Source organism: Tasmannia lanceolata, unplaced genomic scaffold (assembly GCF_043159265.1).
Source record: "Tasmannia lanceolata isolate RefF3 unplaced genomic scaffold, GAP_Taslan_0.1 ptg000023l, whole genome shotgun sequence".
Classification (NCBI taxonomy): Eukaryota; Viridiplantae; Streptophyta; class Magnoliopsida; order Canellales; family Winteraceae; genus Tasmannia; species Tasmannia lanceolata.
This window is the reverse complement of record NW_027518700.1, coordinates 3,116,632-3,134,688: the sequence shown is the minus strand read 5'-3', so window position 1 is coordinate 3,134,688 and position 18,057 is coordinate 3,116,632. Positions and strand designations below refer to the sequence as shown.

At 37.5% G+C, this 18,057-nt stretch overlaps 1 protein-coding gene across 2 annotated transcripts; it reads right to left on the bottom strand.

The window, feature by feature from the left end:
- Positions 1 to 550: 550 nt before the first annotated feature.
- LOC143856254 (Heavy metal transport/detoxification superfamily protein) lies at positions 551 to 9,378 on the bottom strand. Of its 2 annotated transcripts, none has more exons than XM_077366417.1 (4): positions 8,984 to 9,378; positions 4,407 to 4,460; positions 4,268 to 4,333; positions 551 to 1,005 (listed from the first exon to the last, which is right to left on the bottom strand). In XM_077366417.1, exons 1-4 carry the CDS (start codon positions 9,284 to 9,286, stop codon positions 877 to 879), a joined length of 552 nt encoding a protein of 183 aa, XP_077222532.1. In that variant the 5' UTR covers positions 9,287 to 9,378; the 3' UTR covers positions 551 to 876. The 2 variants fall into 2 exon arrangements, with proteins under 2 accessions (XP_077222532.1, XP_077222533.1); XM_077366418.1 differs by having other exon boundaries at positions 622 to 1,005; positions 4,268 to 4,327; positions 8,984 to 9,376.
- Positions 9,379 to 18,057: the final 8,679 nt, after the last annotated feature.

Sequence of the window (18,057 nt, the reverse complement as noted above, 5' to 3'; positions counted from 1 at the left end):
AACTGTCGAAGTCTATTACAATTCCTATAAAGTTATTAGTGGCCAATTAAAACATGTACAACAAGGTGAGTTCGTCCCATAATCAAAATATGTTCATCCATAGAGATGTCAGTATCTATTTCAACCATCTTGGCCATGGCCAATACTGAGACATCAGCATCAATATGTTGGCCGAGATATTATTTTGGTAATCTTTTAAATTCAGAAGAAGAAAAAATGAATGATACAACATGAATACCAGTTGAATTATTGGAATGATAAAATGGAATCTGAGATACCATAATATGGGCTGTAGGGGCAGTAGAAGAACATCACAGTAGCAGTGACAGTCTCAGTTGGAAACTGCCATGTTGAACGGAAACTAGGGCATTCTGCAGCTGCATTCCTCTAAGAAGACAGTATAAAAATCATGTCTTTTGGAGCATCTCAATATGTTCAACAAGATTATATCTCAATTAATGAGAGCATTAACTTTGCATATGGGAAGTATAGTGGAAACTGATAAGGTTATTGCGGCTCTTCTTTCAAATGAGATGAGAAAGAATGGTGGTTGTTGCAAACATCTGTTCATGGTGAATGGTAGTTTTGGAAGAAAGTACCAACATCCAATGTGAAATATGGTTTAAGAATGGCAGAATTGAGAATTCTCAACTCAACTGCTCACAAATCAAATTCTCCATGGCTTGAAATCGGCAAAGCCAGGCATTAATAGTGGCTAATTGCTGACAGATAATTCATTAGTGCAGCTGAAAACAAGTACTTTTACAAGGCAGTGTCTACCAAAACTGGTTGGGAGATGAGGTTTCCGATATCAACAATGGAGTTGTATAGAAAACTTTCAGTATCAACAACACTTCATCGATCATTGTACAAACTCTAGTTGTTGGCATCTTCCTCATCTTCAAAACTCAGATTCAAAGCCTGCAACTTAAAGCCTGATCCTTGTATGATCTCTACTAAATTGGAAGCCACTCCTGTAGCTTGTACTGTGGTCTGTTTTGTAAACTGCAGAAAGAAAGAAAGATAGTCCCGTAAGTATATGCATTACCTGTATTGTCCCACCATGTTTTCTGAATTTCATTACGAAAGTTGATGGCAACAAATTGGAAAATACGGCCATCTAGTCAACTTCCATTTTTTCTTTCCTGTTCTTTTTAACAGATAGTTAAATGTCTGAAAAGAAAGGAAGAATGTGATATAGATTTAAGAGCAACCTGAGCTGTCATAAACATAGGTAAGAAACTAACTTATCAGTAGGTCATCAATGAAATTTTTATTATTATTCAACCAAGTTTTTCCCATGTGTTGCAGAGTATGAAAAAGGTCCCACTGATTACTCAAACAAAGAAGGTTAGATAAAAATTTGCATCTTAAGGGGTGGATTACTGTGATAAAAGGGTTGACATGTGATAAAAGGGTTGACATTCGGCAACAAAATACAGAAACTTGAGGTTTTGCATCTTAAGAGGTTTTGTATTCTTCCCTGGAATTTCTATTGGTTGAACATAAAACTATAGAAGGTCTTAGTGTTTGAAGAGCACAAGGACTAACATGGCAACATGAAGTTTCTAATGATCAAAACCTCCAAGGGTTTTGAGTGAATAATTCTCCGGGCTTCTGGGAATAACAAAGAGATGCACATTCAAAGAGGGAAGCTTTAACAGGTTTTTGGTGCTTGATTTATCAAGGGTTATTATGCAGGGCCAACCAGGAGGAAATCTACCAAATGTAAATTTTTGGTTCGTGGGTTTTACGGGCCCAAGGAAGGGGAAAACATATTCTATATTTAAAAATACAGGCAATCCAACCAAATAAACCTATTGTGAAACAAAAGAGGTCCACTACACTCCTCCCCTTGCTGAAATAAGATTTTCCAGCAGGTCATAGATTCTGGAGATATTGGCTTCAGAAAACTTTGTATCTCGAATAGATTCCCAAGCCCTTAAACAGTATTAACTATTAAGAAACATCACATTGGCCCTCACTTGTGGTTCCATAGAGTGCCTCCACCATGTCATAATTAGATAATCATCTCGGAGCCAATCATCATACTTCGGGTCCATTTTCAGTGGGTCTTCTTCAGTTAAAAACTTCACGTGCACCCAAGAGAAATTTTATGGTTTGAGCCCATTGAGAAATGCTAGATATTCTTTAATTGGGCTATGGCAAGATATTCTTTGGAAGCTATATTTTCTTGCCATTATATGGTCGTTATGGAGAGAAAGAAATGCTAGAACTTTTAGAGGCATTTCTAAAAGTGCTATCTTTGTTGCTTCAAAAGCTACGGCGTCAACTATATTTTGGGCGAAGTCTTTACCTTTATTTAATTTTGCATCCGCATTCGATTTATGGTATGGGTGGTTAAAGGTGTGCTCAAGTGTCGAAAGGAGTACTAATATTGTTCAAGCTTGGGATCCTCCGGAGTATGGCTCGTGTAAGCTTAATTTTGATGGATCAAGTTTAGGTAATCCCGGCCCTGCGGGTACTGGAGGGGTTTTAAGGGATGATAAGGGTGAGGTGAATTGGTCATTTGCCGGTCCTATTGGGATTGCCGATTCGAACGAGGTGGAAGTGCGGGCTGCTCATCAAGGAATAAAGCTTCTTAAAGGGGAATATCTCAATAATGTCGTGATGGAGGGTGATTCTATTAATGTTATCCGATGGTGATTCTATTAATATTATCCGATGGTTATCGGGTTTTCATAAGTTTCCGTGGAGGTTTGCGGACTTTTTAATGAGATCCTTGATATTATCAGAGATTCTCATGTAGCTTTCAATCATGTTAGGAGGTCGGCAAATGAAGAGGCGGATTCTCAAGCTAGGAGAGGAGTGTTGGTTTGGAGTCTTCGGAGAAATTTGATTTTCTACCACTTGATGATGTTATTTTTTGAGTTGTATTGTTTATTTCTTTTATGTAGTCTCTTACCATCTCGGTCTTTTTTAATGAATTTTACCATGCCAACAAAAAAAAAAGTACCAACAGTCCACAAAAGTTCACAATGATGGGAGGCAACTACTAAAAGAGTGCAATAGTCAGCGTAAAGCCGCAAACAGTATTGCAATGCAGTTCACAACAGTCCAGTCATTCGTACACCAGCACAAACAATCCACAACAGCCACTAAGGGTCCCTTTGGATGCAATGAAAAGCAGGAAAGTAAATGGAAAATCGTTTTTTTTTTTTCCGCCAAAATGTCATAGATTGTGTTTGGCTCACAGGAGAAGTAATGTTTTGTAGAAAGAGTAATCCTTGTCTAACAGCCCAAGTCATAATAGGCCAGCACCCATGCCATTTGAATATTTAAATGTTCATTTTGATGCCTCTTTAAGTGCAACTCAACTAAGTGGGATGAAGCCTTCGAATAGGATGGCAAAGAGGGAAGAGCGTGGGATCAACTAATGAAAGAGAAATAGGTTATGGAATTTAGGGACTAGGGCCATCCAATGGTGAACCCTAGCAACCTGCAGATTAACAACAACATATAATAACTAGAGTTATGGTGGACCCTATCTTCAACACCATTTTTTCAAGACAAGGGAGTCAGGCTTGTGGCATGATATTCTTATGCGGTTGGAGTAAATGCAGGAGTTTGTAAATCACTTGAATCCTTTGCTTCACAGTTACGGAGTATTTCTTTTGAGTTCGAGGTAAGCTTTCCCCTAAATAATACCATATTTAATTTCATCTAATGGATCTTGAGCATTAATGTTTCCATGTGAAAATGGGCTTTGTCTCTTGCATTGTGATATCTTTCATGGTAGATTGATAAGGAATGATTGTATCTTCAAACCCTCATTAATACGGAACTATTATGTTTGGGAAGCTCACACAAAGCTCGTGGCATCGCTCGAGTTTATGAACTCTACATCAGCCAAGATGATTGCACTTCTTGAATGTCTACAAGAGGCTTCATTTTTGCTCCATAGAAACCTAAGGATTGAAAGTAAAGAGGTAAAAGGTGTTGATGGTGTCCGGACTAAGAAGTTGATCCCATGGGAAATATATTTGGAATCCTCAAAGACAAGATTTGATGAAAATTTTAACTTCCAACCACATCTTTTCTTTAGTATGTTTTCTCTTCTAAATGATTGAATTACCATGCTTAATTAAAAAGAATATTTGGAAAGAATATAACTCTAGAAAAGAAAATAAATATTCCAAAAAAGATAGCATATTTGGACAGCATTTTCAGATAATATCTATTATCTTATTTGATTTTGACCATATTCAAGCAGATTATTAACAAATAAATTTATTAGCAGATGTACCTCAACACTTGCAATTCCTTCAAGGACGTGAACGTTTAGATCACTGACGCCCTCTTGATCCTGCACCTTAAAGGAAACTAGTCAATTGGATAAACTGATATAAATGAAATAAATATTTTAAAACAGATAAAGGTTACACCTCTAGAGCCTTGGTCACAGCAGAGATAGCTGATTCACTCATAGTTCCTTCTGCCTTCACATTTGTAAAGGGAAGATTGTTAAAGATAGACTAAATAATACTATAATTGCATCTGTAGTTATTAAATGATAAGAAATCATGACAGCTATAATAAAAGGATGAACAGCTTCCAAACATAATAGAAATGAATGGAAAGTGATTTTGAGAGCAGTTCCCTATAAGAGATCATTCTAATTATTCAAAAAAAAAAGGTTAAAATAAAAGGATGAACAGCTCCAAACATAATAGAAATGAATGGCAAATGATTTTGAGAGCAGTTCCCCATAAGAGATCATCCTAATCATTGGAAAAAATAAAAAAGATGAACAGCTTTGCAGAAAAAGTTAAAGCAGGCATGCCTAAGAAAGATAATGAGGAACAAAATAAAAGAGTGAATGGAGTGTTTAAAAGGGCCCAAATACTTTAAAGAAACAGACCCAATTAAAATAGAAATAATAAACAAATCCCCTAATACACATTCTTGATCGCCAATTCCCTCTAAAGCTGGGGAACCAAACCAAATATCCTTAATTTTTTTGATGAAGATAACAATTTTATTAAATAATAATGGATTACAGGTGCACTTCAGAGGGGTAAGGATTGCCCAAATAAAATAATTCGCTAGAAGCTTCTAATTTGGCTAAGCGAACAGCCAAATCATTGGCACTTCTAGGAATAAGAGAAAAAGAGCAACCACCAAACAAACACATATCTTTTATTTCATCCATAAGATTAGCAAGTCTCCATGGAACGTCGCTAATCCCTTTAGCCCACAAGACTGTGTTAGAGGAGTCACTTTCCACTTCCAATCTACCACCCATTTGTTTGATGAAAATTGCAATCCTTGGTGAAGTGCGCGGCCTTTAGCTTCTGTATGGTCTGTAACACCGATAGGGCCCCCAAAGGAAAAGATGATATCGCCCGAGCAATTTCTAGAAACACCTCCAATGCATGCCTTTCATGGGTTGCCAAGAGAGCAACGGTCAACATTAAGCTTGATGATGTTTCTAGGAGGCGGATGTTACGTCTCAACGTTGTGTCCCAAATTCTAATGATAACATCTGCGTGTATCCTGTAAAAGAATGGTGTTGAAGATCCCAAAAGACTATTGTTGATCTAATATTCAAAACCATCCTATCTAAGTGTGGATTCTCTACTTTCAAAGATGCACGCATTTTTTTCCTACCAAATTATCCAAAAAACAGTGAAAGGCATGACATGAAAAAGTGCTAGACCGAAAGATCACAAACCTGTTATTCTCCAACTCCACAGTATCTCTTTGATTGAATTTGGAAATATCCAGCCAACTTCAAACCAACTAAGAACCCATTCCCATATGTGAGAGGTCACTCTGCAGTGAATGAAGGTATGTGAGGGAGATTGCTCATCCAATTTGCAAAGGTAGCACTTGTTCGCCAGATGATGGTGACGATCTTTCAACCCGTCATGTGTGTCGATGCTATGTAGAATCGTCGTCCAACAAAACACATGCACTCTTGGCAGGACGAGGGTTTCCAAATCTTATGCCAGGTAAAGGAAGATGCTGTCCAATAATCTAAATAGCGATTTAACTGAGAATATGCCATTAGATTCTGGTGCCCAAAATCTGCGATCAGACCGATCCACAGGGATGTAGATCTCCTCCAATATGCACGATAATTTATAACAGCAAATAATCTCATGGCCAGTGAGGTTCCTAGATATCTCCCAAACCACCCTTCCCCGTACCCTTTGAAAACACTCAAATACCCTTGCATTTTTATTCCTGGCAATCCTAAGGAGGCTCAGGAAATCACGGGACAACGGAATAATACCTAACCAGCTATCACTCCAAAAACTCACACTCTTCCCATCCCCCACCCTAAATCTAATTTCCTAAGGGTCTGTTTGGTTGCTTGGGGGTGGCTGGGAGAGTAGCAGAATAAAAAGTCAAAGTGGAGAAGACAAGTATGAAATATGTCTAGAAGAGTAGTGGAAGAGTGGTAAGTAGTGTTTGGTTGCGTGGCAATCATCTCGAAGAGTAGTGGAAAATGTAGGGGTGTCATTACCAACATAGATTTTCGTAGAGAATAGAGAGGGATAGGGAAGAGAGATAAAGAGAGAAGGAGAATAAGACAAGACCTTTTCTTCTCTTCTTCCACCCGAATTTCTCCATTCTAGGCCCTGTTTGGTTGCTCAAACGCTCGGCATTCATTAGAGTTTCAAATGCAATGAACTTCCAATGAATGCCGATTCATGTTTGGTTGCCAAATTTGCATTGAAACTCCATTTGACTCCCAGACATATTCAGAATATCATCATTACCTCTTTTTTTCTACGCGAAACCCATGTGGCGCTGATGTTCCCTCCCCTCATCTTCCAACCAAGTTTTACTAAAATGAAAAAAATCTGGGTGAAAGAAGAGTGGAAAAGGTCTTGTCATATTCTATTTCTCTCACTTCCCTATCCCTCTCTACGAAACTCTATATTGATAATCACACCCCTACTTTTTCCACTACTCTCCCGCGCAACCAAACACTACTTACCACTCTTCCACTATTCTCCGAGTGAAAATTCTAGACATCTTCCATGCTTGTCTACTCCCTTTTGACTTCTGATTCCACTACTCTCCAAGCCACCCCCGAGCAACCATACCGAGCCATGATAAAATTAGGTTGGAAGATGACGGGAGGGAGCATTAGCGCCACATGGGCGCCATGTAGGACAAACGGCAATGATAATGTCCCAAACATGTCCGGGAGTCAAATGGAGTTTCAATGCAAATTTGGCAACCAAACATAAATCAGCATTCATTGGAAGTTCATTGGCATTTGAAAATTCAATGAATGACGAGCGTTTAAGCAACCAAACAGGGCCTACAGAGAAAGTATTAAAGATAGGGACAATGGACCTCCATGCCCCCAAGCCCCGACCTCTACCCAGTCTACTCACCTCTCACTCACCCCCTGGTTCCCGATACCTTTGACAACAATTCGCCAAAGAGCGGTCTTTTCCATGCCAAAGCCATTTGTCCAACAGACCCTTGTTCCTTCTAGTTAAATTTTCAATTCACAAACCTCCCTCCTTAGATAAACGCACTTGAGGCCAGCTCACCAAGCGTTTTAATTGTTTCCCTTCCTCCTTTCTTTCCCAAAGGAAATCTCTTTGGATTTTTTCCAATTTCTTTGCGACCTCCGGCGGAATCTTGAATAATAACATATAATAGACCTACCATTCAATAAAAAAACACATATAATAGACTGGAAGATTAGCTAAGGCCGCGTTAATAAGAGTGATGCGTCCCCCAAAAGAGAGAAGAATTTTTCCATCCAACCAAACTTTTTCTCCATCTGCTCAATAATTAGGTTCCATAATGCAGTCGGCAGGATACCCAATCTTAGCGGAAGACCGAGGTACAGAATTGTAAGAGAAGAAATCGAGCAACCGAAAAATTCAGTAAGTTCCAAATAGTCGAGCTCCACATTGCATCCTGCTATTGAGCTTTTACCCAGGTTTATTTTCAGGCCCGAAACCACTTCGAACCACTCAATATGATATGGAGGTTAATAATCAGATCCTTGGTGGCTTTGCAAAACATGATCGTTCGTGTCATCCGCAAACTGCATATGAGAGATAGAACCCAAGCCTCTAAATTTAACCCCTTCTATCAACCCAACTTCCTCAGTTTTCACTACCATCTTGCTCAACGCTTCTCCCACCATCGTGAACAGGAAAGGAGATAGTGGATCTCCTTGTCTTAAGCCCCTCAAGATTTGAAATAAAAAACCTTTAGGGAGAAAGAAGAGTTTGAGATGCATTCCTTCATCCACTTCCTCAATGTTAGCCCAAAACCCATCCTTCCAAGCATATAGTCGACAAAAGTCCAATCTACATGATCAATTTTACAAATCACCCCCGAGGCTTTCCCCTTATGCATGACTCCAAACATTCATTAGCTATATGAACTCCATCCAATATTAATCTACCTACCACAAACGCTCCTTGAAAAGGAGAAATAATGAGAGGCATAACTGGCCTAAGACGATCAGCCAAGATTTTGACTAAAATCTTGTATAAGCTGTGGATGAGGCTTATGGATCTAAAGTCTTTTATCTCAATAGCGCCCTCCTTACTCCTTAGGAATAAGACAGATAAAGGTCCTCTTGATCAATTTTAATAAAAAGAACCTTAGAAGCAAAATTATGATAATCATTTTAAATAATGAAAATCCTAGAAATATCATAATTCTAAACTACCTAGAAATTATAACTATATAATGGAATACAATTTATCGATATTAACATCATTCTGGTGATTTAATTTGACGTTTCCACAAGATTTCCTCATTTCCCTGATTTAAGTTTGAAAAAAAAACCTAATCTGCTAATGTCAAATTGTGATTGAGATTTTCATCCCAAGATGAAAACTTAACTCCTTTGAATCACATACAAAAAAAAAAAAAAAAAAAAGGAGCCAAAAGAATTGGAAAATCGGAAAAAATCACAAAGAAAAATACGAGTTATTCAAGAGAGAAAATAAAAGAGGTTGAGAAAATGTGCCTTGAAGAACATAGTTAGCAAATCAGAGGGAGAAACTGGTACGGAAACTGGAGTTTCGGTCTCCTCTTCTGAAATTAGGGTTTCTTCTTCTGAAATTAGGGTTTCTTCTTCAGCAACTGCCCTAATTTCATTAAGAACTGGGAATCTCTTTCTTATCAGAAACTTAGAACGATATACGACGCTTTTCTGAAAATGGAGAAATGGAAGAGGAGTAGAAGAAGAAGAAGAAGAAGCAGCTAAAAGTCCATGGGAATTGCTTCTGCAAATCAAATATGGAGAGGAGAATGCTGGAATTGCTGCCATTGTTCTCCAAAACTGCTTCCTTTTTTTTTTAACCCCAAAAGAGTGATTTTGTAGTCGTTTCACTTCCTATCCATTGGAACAAACGTAGGATTGTGGACAGAAGAGATGTGGGAGGGACATTGGAAATGTCCCTTATACCCTTGAGGTTATAGATATTACTAATTAGCTTGTGAAGTTGTGACACCCCCCTAGGAGTTCGGGGTGCAACTCAACCCGAGGTAGCATTCACTCAATGCTAACCTAACCCAACTCAGGGCTTGGGCTTCAAGGTGGCAAACGGGCGTGCTGGGCCGGGCCGGGCCAGGCCGGGCCGGTTCGTTCAATCAAAGGACTTAAATATCCAAAAAAAAAAAAATTTGTTGGATCCTAGCCCTACAATCTATAGTGGAAGTGCATACTATGGAAACCTCTATAGATCTGAGGGTTCGGGTCATCTAATAAAAATGATTTTTGGGGCACAACATATTTACGATGCGGCCCCATCAAATGGATGGCTTTGATCATCCCATGGGGTAAGCCTAATAGTACTTTTTGAAAAATACTTCACTATACGGGCTTACACCATATAACATGTATATCGTGTAAACTTATGAGTTTTATATGGGAAAGTGATATATATCTGATCTAATGGGAAAGTGATTATCTAATAATTATCTTAATTTTAAATAAATTTTTCTTTGAGACCTCCCATCTTTATAAAAAAAAAATTTTAATAGGGTTGCTATAGGAAAATTCTAATCACTTTTGGATAAAAAAAACTATGCAATAAACTTGTGCCATGTGTCAGAGGGAGGAGAAACATAAGTACTAAAATAACCTTATAATAAAATTGTTGGAGGGGGTATTTTCGGAATTTTATGAAATATATAAGTTTTGGACAAGAATACCCCCCAAACTAGATGTTTGAAACACCTTTTGGGAGGTATTCTCGGGTTTTTCAAAAAAAAAAAACACATTTTTTAAAGGGGCATCCGGGCTCGCGGGCCGTGCCTTGGCAAATGGGCCATGCCGCCAAACCAAGCCCGGCATGGCCCGTGTCACTGTAGCTAATCGGGATGTGCCAGCACAGCCCGTCTCGTGTAGTGCCTTGCTGGGCCGCGGGCCGGCACGGCCCATTTGCCACCTTGACTCAGGTTGGGGATGGTCAACCCTAACCCAACCCAACCCGCCTCTAAATCTCACAACCCTAACCCAAAATCAGGTCGGGTTGGCTCGGGTTCGCCTTAGGCCAAACAGAAAAATACAATAACTCAAGGCAAGGTTTTAAATTTCGACTGAAATCCGAAATTTCGGATTTCAGTCAAGACCGAAACCGAAATGAAAGAAATCCAAAATTAGGCTGTAGTCCGTAGATCATCTACATAGGATGATCTTAACCCTCTTAAAACACACAATCTTCTCTGGTATGCAATTTATGTGGAGTAAAAAGAACAGAAAAATACTTTTAAAACGGGATCCCGTTTAGAAAATGGTGAAAATGATCTTTGATATAGCCATTTTCACGTTATTTTTTGCATTCCTTGGATATGTTAGCTCACTTTCTTGTCTTATTACACGTGTCACTTCAAAGGCCTTCGTGTTTTTTTCCAAAACAAGATCCCGTTTTGGTAGCAGCCATTAAAAAAAAAAAAGAAGCCTAGTTGAGACAGGATGATGACAGAGGAATGCTAAACTGAAGGTCACCCTTGTGAGCAAATTTTACCCTCTACATATTTTGAGAAACAGTATGCGTTGCAATTTTACCCTCTACATATTTTTCCCTTTCCAGGGGTAAGAAAACATTGCAAAAGCAATGGAATGCACTGAATCCTGCTATCTTTCTAACAATATAAAAACTGATCAACAATGCAGGAATTGGAACTTGCAGATACTCGAATGTTTAATTAAAATAAATGCTAATTCATTCGCGCACCTTTCTTCTCTATTTTACGGGTAAAAAAAAAAAAAGAGGCTGTTCCAACGCCACTAAGAACAGAGATTCTTCTAACGCAATGGCAATGTCATGGTTTGCGAATCCCTCACCAAAAGTTTACCTGTAAAAAAGGAGAATTGATGGTGGTAGGCTGGTATTCGATTGGCGTCTTTCTTTCTTTTTTTGATGAATCTCGGCGTCTATTTTGTAGTGGGCACATAGTAATCAGCACATTCTTCGCGAACTTCACCACCTGCAGTAGGAGAGATCCAATCAGAATTGCATACAACTGGAAAAAAGAAAAGGGTAAATAGAATTGAGGGTCCTCACTCTGAAGATGAATGGCCAAGTTTGCTTGAGCATCAGCACCGGAATTGAATTCCTTAAGTCATAAAAAAAAGGAAAGTTCAGAATCCAGAGTATCATGCAAACAAGAGAACAACCCATATGTAATGAAAATGAAAATCAGATACAAATCAATCATATTAACCAACAAAAGGCGAAAAGCCCCGCTGTTGCCTTTGAATAGCCCTAAGGGACCTATGCTATGGAGAAGAAAAATGGGTTGCTATTGGGAGGTCCAATGCTATGCTAAGCTTACCTTCGGGAAGCGTAAAATGACCTATAACACCGTAATTGATCAAAGATCTTTCCATTCAGTTGCTGAAAAATATAGTCAACCAGGTACAACAAAGCCGAAATCATTGGAAAACATGACCTAATGAACAACACACCAAATAATTGACTAGTTATTGGTGATACAGATTGACTCCATTTTAGGAGCACATGTGGGTGCTCAAAGGGCTTTAACTACTGCAGAGAATGGGCCTTTTCTTTTGCCAGATAGAATGGGTTTTTTCTGTGTGCTTACAAGTTCCCCCTAGAGTAATAATGCATAGATATGAAAAGGTTTTGTTCATATTAGAAGGCATATTCATTCTTGTGGCTACACAATAGTTGATCCCATAGTTACCGGATTCGCCATCCGCCCTCCGACCCGGGATCCGGAGTCGCACGATCCCAAACGTGGTTCGCTAGCTACCCGGATTGCCAAAAATGAAGACCCGCGGGAGAGAAAGAAGAGATGCATATAGACTAAGGGAGAGATGGAGAGATAGCTACAAATTATATATAGTTTGGGTTGGATTGGAACTAGAGCTTTCTTTTTGAAAAAAATATGTAGGGCATACATGAGGTTTTTTTATTTTGTTTATCAAATGGATGTAGTATGGACTATGAAAGGATATTCATATATTCCAACGGGAACTTTCTTTTTGAAAAATTATGTATGATACAAATGAGATTTTGATATTTTGTGTATTAAATGAATGTAGTGTGTACTATGGAATGAAAGTCTTGTAAAAATATATGAAACTATATTTGTGTGTAGAGAGAGAGAGTGTGTGTGAGAGTCCGAATTAGCACTCCAAACTGACCGTGACCCCAAATAGTGAACCAACATAGCATACCCTCATCGTACCGCGTACCGGACTACCATCGTACCCCGTTCCCGTACCGGAACGAACCGCGTTCCAGATAACATAGGTTGATCCACTTTCATACTAGAAATCATAAAGAGATAAAAGTTCACAGTAAAAGAACAGTTTCAAAGATAATAATTCAGCACAGCTCCAATTTTTTTCATTCTTGATAGCCCATCCAGCTAAGTATATAATAATTTTAAAGGTATACAATCTACTTTCCCTATAGTTTACGGAAAAAAAAATCTGCTTTCTCAATAAGTTGAACACACTTACAAATTCAGAACGGCAGACATTGCAAGAAAATTTGTGGTTGGAAACATAAAAGAAGCTTTTGCACCATAACTCAAAGTACCAAATATACTGATCCTTAATTTGGAATGAAAGAAACTTTCCATACCCTAGCAACATGATCAATCCGGAAGGATAGGAACTTATCCCTGAGCTCCTTGGCCTGGTTACTCAATTCAATCAAATTCTCATGCTTGGTTTTCCATAGATCCTGGACCTGTTTTCATAAGCACCTACATTAGCATAAAGTATTACAACAATACAAGAAAGAAGAACAAGCAAAGAATTATTTTAGAAGTGGGGAGGACTTGCCCAATCAAGCCTTATATACAATTTCAACATTCCACTATTGTTTATACATGAAAAGAGTACAACAATTGTGGCCTAACATTAGAAAGCAGAATACTTATCAAAAAAAAAAAAAAAAAACATTAGAAAGCAGAATAACACCAACTCCCGGCTCCTAGAATACTGCCCTTGGGTCAGTTTGGCTGCAGGTATTTACCTTGTATAGTAGTGATGTAAGTGTCAACAGGGAGGACACCTCTGAGAATAGAGTAGTGGTAGGGAGTGTCATTACCAATATATATATATATATATATATATATATATATATATATATATATATATATATAGAGAGAGAGAGAGAGAACATCATTCCCAAGAAATCCAAGCAAAAAAAACACCTTTTTGTAGGTTTTTGGCTTGGATTTCTTTTGGAGGAGACCGGATGACACATCAACAGACAAGCAATGATTAAGCAGAAGACATCCCTGGTAGTCTCCAGGGATTTCAATGCTATATTGGCAACCAAACAATGGGTTTTGATGATGTGGCCCCCAAGTGCCAAGCAAAACCCCTAAGCCATCCTGGCTTTTGTGCAACCAAACAGACCATTAGGAATTGGCTACAGCACAGAGCAAAACTCACCCTCATTCAGGTCCGCAGGCGTATGTGCATCAATCATGCATGTCTTTTATAAATTATTCTTATGCTGATCACTTTCTAGAATCATGGAGGCAATCATCCTTCTCAAGGCAAGACAATTGACCTAAATGAATGCACAGCTTTTCCTGCTCAACTCAACTCAATTAAGCCTTTGTCCCAAACTAGTTGGGGCCGGCTAGCTTTTCCTGCCTTTTAAAGAAAATGACCTAAATGGACTATGTCATGACGTGAATGGTAAACATAAGGACTGCCGCCTAATTGTCACAGCACATTTCTAATTGACTTAAGACAAGGATATAGATATCCTACAACCTGATGTGTAAAATGGTGAGCCCCACCCAAGCTATGTGTGGGAGTAAAATGATGAGCCTTGCCTTATCAAAACATGTGTTGTAAAATGATGGACCCCACCCATGCTGTGCATGAGGTGTACAAAAATCTACTATAGAAAAATTTCCAGTAAAGTTTTCCCAAGGAGAAATTTTTTAAATGGAAACAAAATGAAAGACAAAAGAAAGAGAGACGTTGAATAATTAGCATATAATATAGATTTTGGTCATTTTATGAGTAAAAACAATCTTCCATGGGTGATTTGGTCAAAAATATGCAGCAAGATTGGATTTGCAAAAATCACTCAAACGTGATGACTATTTATAAATTGACAAACTAGAAGACTGCTTTTGCAAATAAGGTGAAGTAAGAGAATTTTGCAAGAAAATTTGCCACATTTTTTTTTATGTGGTTATATTCTTTTTTTTTTTTACCCATGTAAGAATTACTGGTTCCATGGCCCTTCTTTCAAATGTTTAGAATTAGATTTGACATCATTATCACATATCATTTGGTATGATGCAACAAGTTAGTGGAACTCCAGAAGTACAATGTTTAATGTTTAGAAAAATGAATGTTATTTCGAGTGTAAGTATCTTATTTCTAAAACGATTGCCTAGGTCAAATTAAGTTCAAAAGCTAATAGATACAAGTGGTCGATAAAAGCCACCATTCTTTTATTTTTTTACCCATGTAAGAATTACTGGTTCCATGGCCCTTCTTTCAAATGTTTAGAATTAGATTTGACATCATTATCACATATCATTTGGTATGATGCAACAAGTTAGTGGAACTCCAGAAGTACAATGTTTAATGTTTAGAAAAATGAATGTTATTTCGAGTGTAAGTATCTTATTTCTAAAACGATTGCCTAGGTCAAATTAAGTTCAAAAGCTAATAGATACAAGTGGTCGATAAAAGCCAACTGCGGATAAAACACCAACAAACCTGCATGCAAACAAGTTTGGAATCGCCTGTGACACGAATTTTCTTAAACCCTTTTTTAAGAGCAAACTTCAGTCCTAAAATCATAGCTCGATATTCAGCAACATTATTGGTTACAACTCCCAAGCCTTCACGCAATCGCCAAACCTTTCCAAAAAATGGTTGGGTTAGAAAATTATTCTCACAAAGGATCATATTACCAAAAAAAAAATCATAGACCAAGAATGTGTATGGGTAAATCTTTACCCTACTCCCATCTTCTGTACGCAGTAAAGCTCCTGCACCAGCTTGTCCAGGATTTCCTTTTGAAGCGCCGTCAAACTCAAGAATACAAGACAGCTGGCATGCATAGGGTGATCAGATTTTTGTTGTTAAATGTAGACACTCAAATGTTACACAATAATTCAAAATAATAAGGGGTTCAAATTAAAACAGTTCAATCAAAAATTAGAGGTAAAATAAGAATTAAATGGGGGATATGGTGTGTGTTTGAGCTACTCCCAGGGTCATACACTACACCACATTGCAGAAAGCAATGAAACATACCAACTCGGTCCCATGCAAGAACTAAATGCAAAAGAGAAAATCAAATTAAAAGACCTTAAAAATAGATGTGTTATAATTATGTTGTATTATTTTGTAACAGACACTGATTATGAAAATCAAAAGGAAAACTAATACTAAAAAATAAGAGCCTTGTAGCTCTAACAAAAGAGACCTAGCTTTGTTGGAACACTGCCCTACTCATGAGGCCTTGTATGAGTCTGTGTTTTACTCCCTAACAAGTCAATCTAAACTCCTTTAACACTTCCAAGTTATGAATGCGTCAACTGAGTATACAGTCACACAGCGCTGAGTGAACTAGGATTTGCTTTGACTGTGATTTATACTGATATGCTAGTATTAAGGAATTATTGCCTAATTGGTAAGGAATTTAGGTTTTTAACCATTCTTTCAAGACTAAAATCAAAATAACAGCAAATAAATAAAAAAGTATTTATACTAAAAGAAAATTTTATTTTTTGGAAAATAAGATCTCCTAAGAAATAATAATAAAAGTAACAAACATGACAATAACATTGTGATAACGACTAGACTGAAACTATCTCAATATAATCAGGATGTATTGTCATTTTGAATAATCGTAAAATTGTCACAACAAATTCCAAGTTTTGCAGATAATTGTCACAACGATCAACGAGGAGAAAACTAAGTAATTAACTCTTCATATTTTTTTTTGAACGATAACTCTCAATAGTATTGGGTTCTTAATTATTTATGATAAATCTATATATACTTAAATTGATCTACAAATAAAATAAGGAACTGGAAATCAACTCTGTATGCACATGGAAACATCACATACCCACAGGGTTTGAAATTTCAGTTTCGGCCGGAATTCGGTTAAAAAAACAAATTCCATCAACCATCATTACTATATCAACTTACACAATCAGAAGAAACTGGGTGGGGATCAATAGAATCCCCTAGATTCAAATACTTTTTACAGAGGTCTGTTGAAATAGAAGTAGACCCAACTGCTTCCTGCAGAAAAGATAGTAAGATACAGACAACAAGAGTCAAAGATAATGTAGTGAAATTTGTACTCCTCGGAGCTTATAATAGATGGAATGATAAGATCACAATGGACTCCAAAGTCACTCAAGTTATCCAATGCACATAGATACAATAAAATAAAGCTACAACAAAATGTGTCCTATATTGTATGTCATTGCATACCTCCGAGCTTATAATAGATGGAATAATAAGATCACAATGGACTCCAAAGTCACTCAAGTTATCCAATGCAGATAAATACAATAAAATAAAGCTACAACAAAATGTGTCTAATATCGTATGTCATTGCATAGCATTCTAGCATGATTTTTGCCCCTGATTAAGAAGAACAAGAAAACGGATTACATGTTAAAAGTTCATTAGTTGATCCAATCAAGTCAGTGACATCATCACACAATCGTCCAATCACTCTGTCAGAGATGGATATGCAAGGCTTTTTTTGTCAAATGCATGGGCTCATTAATGCAAAGTGCCATTCAAATGTGAGTTTCAATGTTTTGCAACATTGGTGCATAAAGTGTCACAAGTACTTTGAGCTGGACCAAATGAAGCGTTAGCTGCTGTGAAAATGACACTAGAAAAAATATCTATGATAGCCCTAGAGCAATAAAAGATGAAGAAACTTCTTTCTTATATCTGAGGTGCAATCTCTTATAGTGTTGTTCAGCAGTCCCAATTAAAAGAAGAACTTAATATTTTTTCCTTAGAGTTACAAAGTCAATCGATGTCCAGTTTTCACGATGATTGTCTTCAAAAGGTTTTATAATTGCCCAAGTTGAGCACACCTATTCCCCAAGCAACTGCAAACTATTTGAACTTTGTGATATATATTCAGGTTGATAACACCTTTTTTTTTTAAATGTTCCAGCTGCTACAGGGAGGGTGTGGTGTGTGGGTGGGTGCGTGGGTGGGTGGGGTGGGGGTGGTGGTAGGGGTAGCCTTCATGTACTTTGCATCCTCTAGATAGGCAACTCCTTATTTGTAGAATATAATCTCAAAGTTAATTAAATAACTTATAGTGACAGTAAGTATTAGAAACAAAATCCCATAAAGTTTCTTATAACCATGATTTGGATACCATTAAAAAAATCATGATTTGGTTGCATTCAAAGAGGAGCTAACCAAAATTTCAAGAATATTGCATAAAACCCGACACCTATGTGACCAAGATTGCAATCTACTGCTCCTTGTGTTTTATAACAGGAAATACAGTGCAGCAAATTAACAATATCCTACAAATGAAGAAAACTTTCAATAGTTGCAACTTACAACAGTGCTATCCAAGC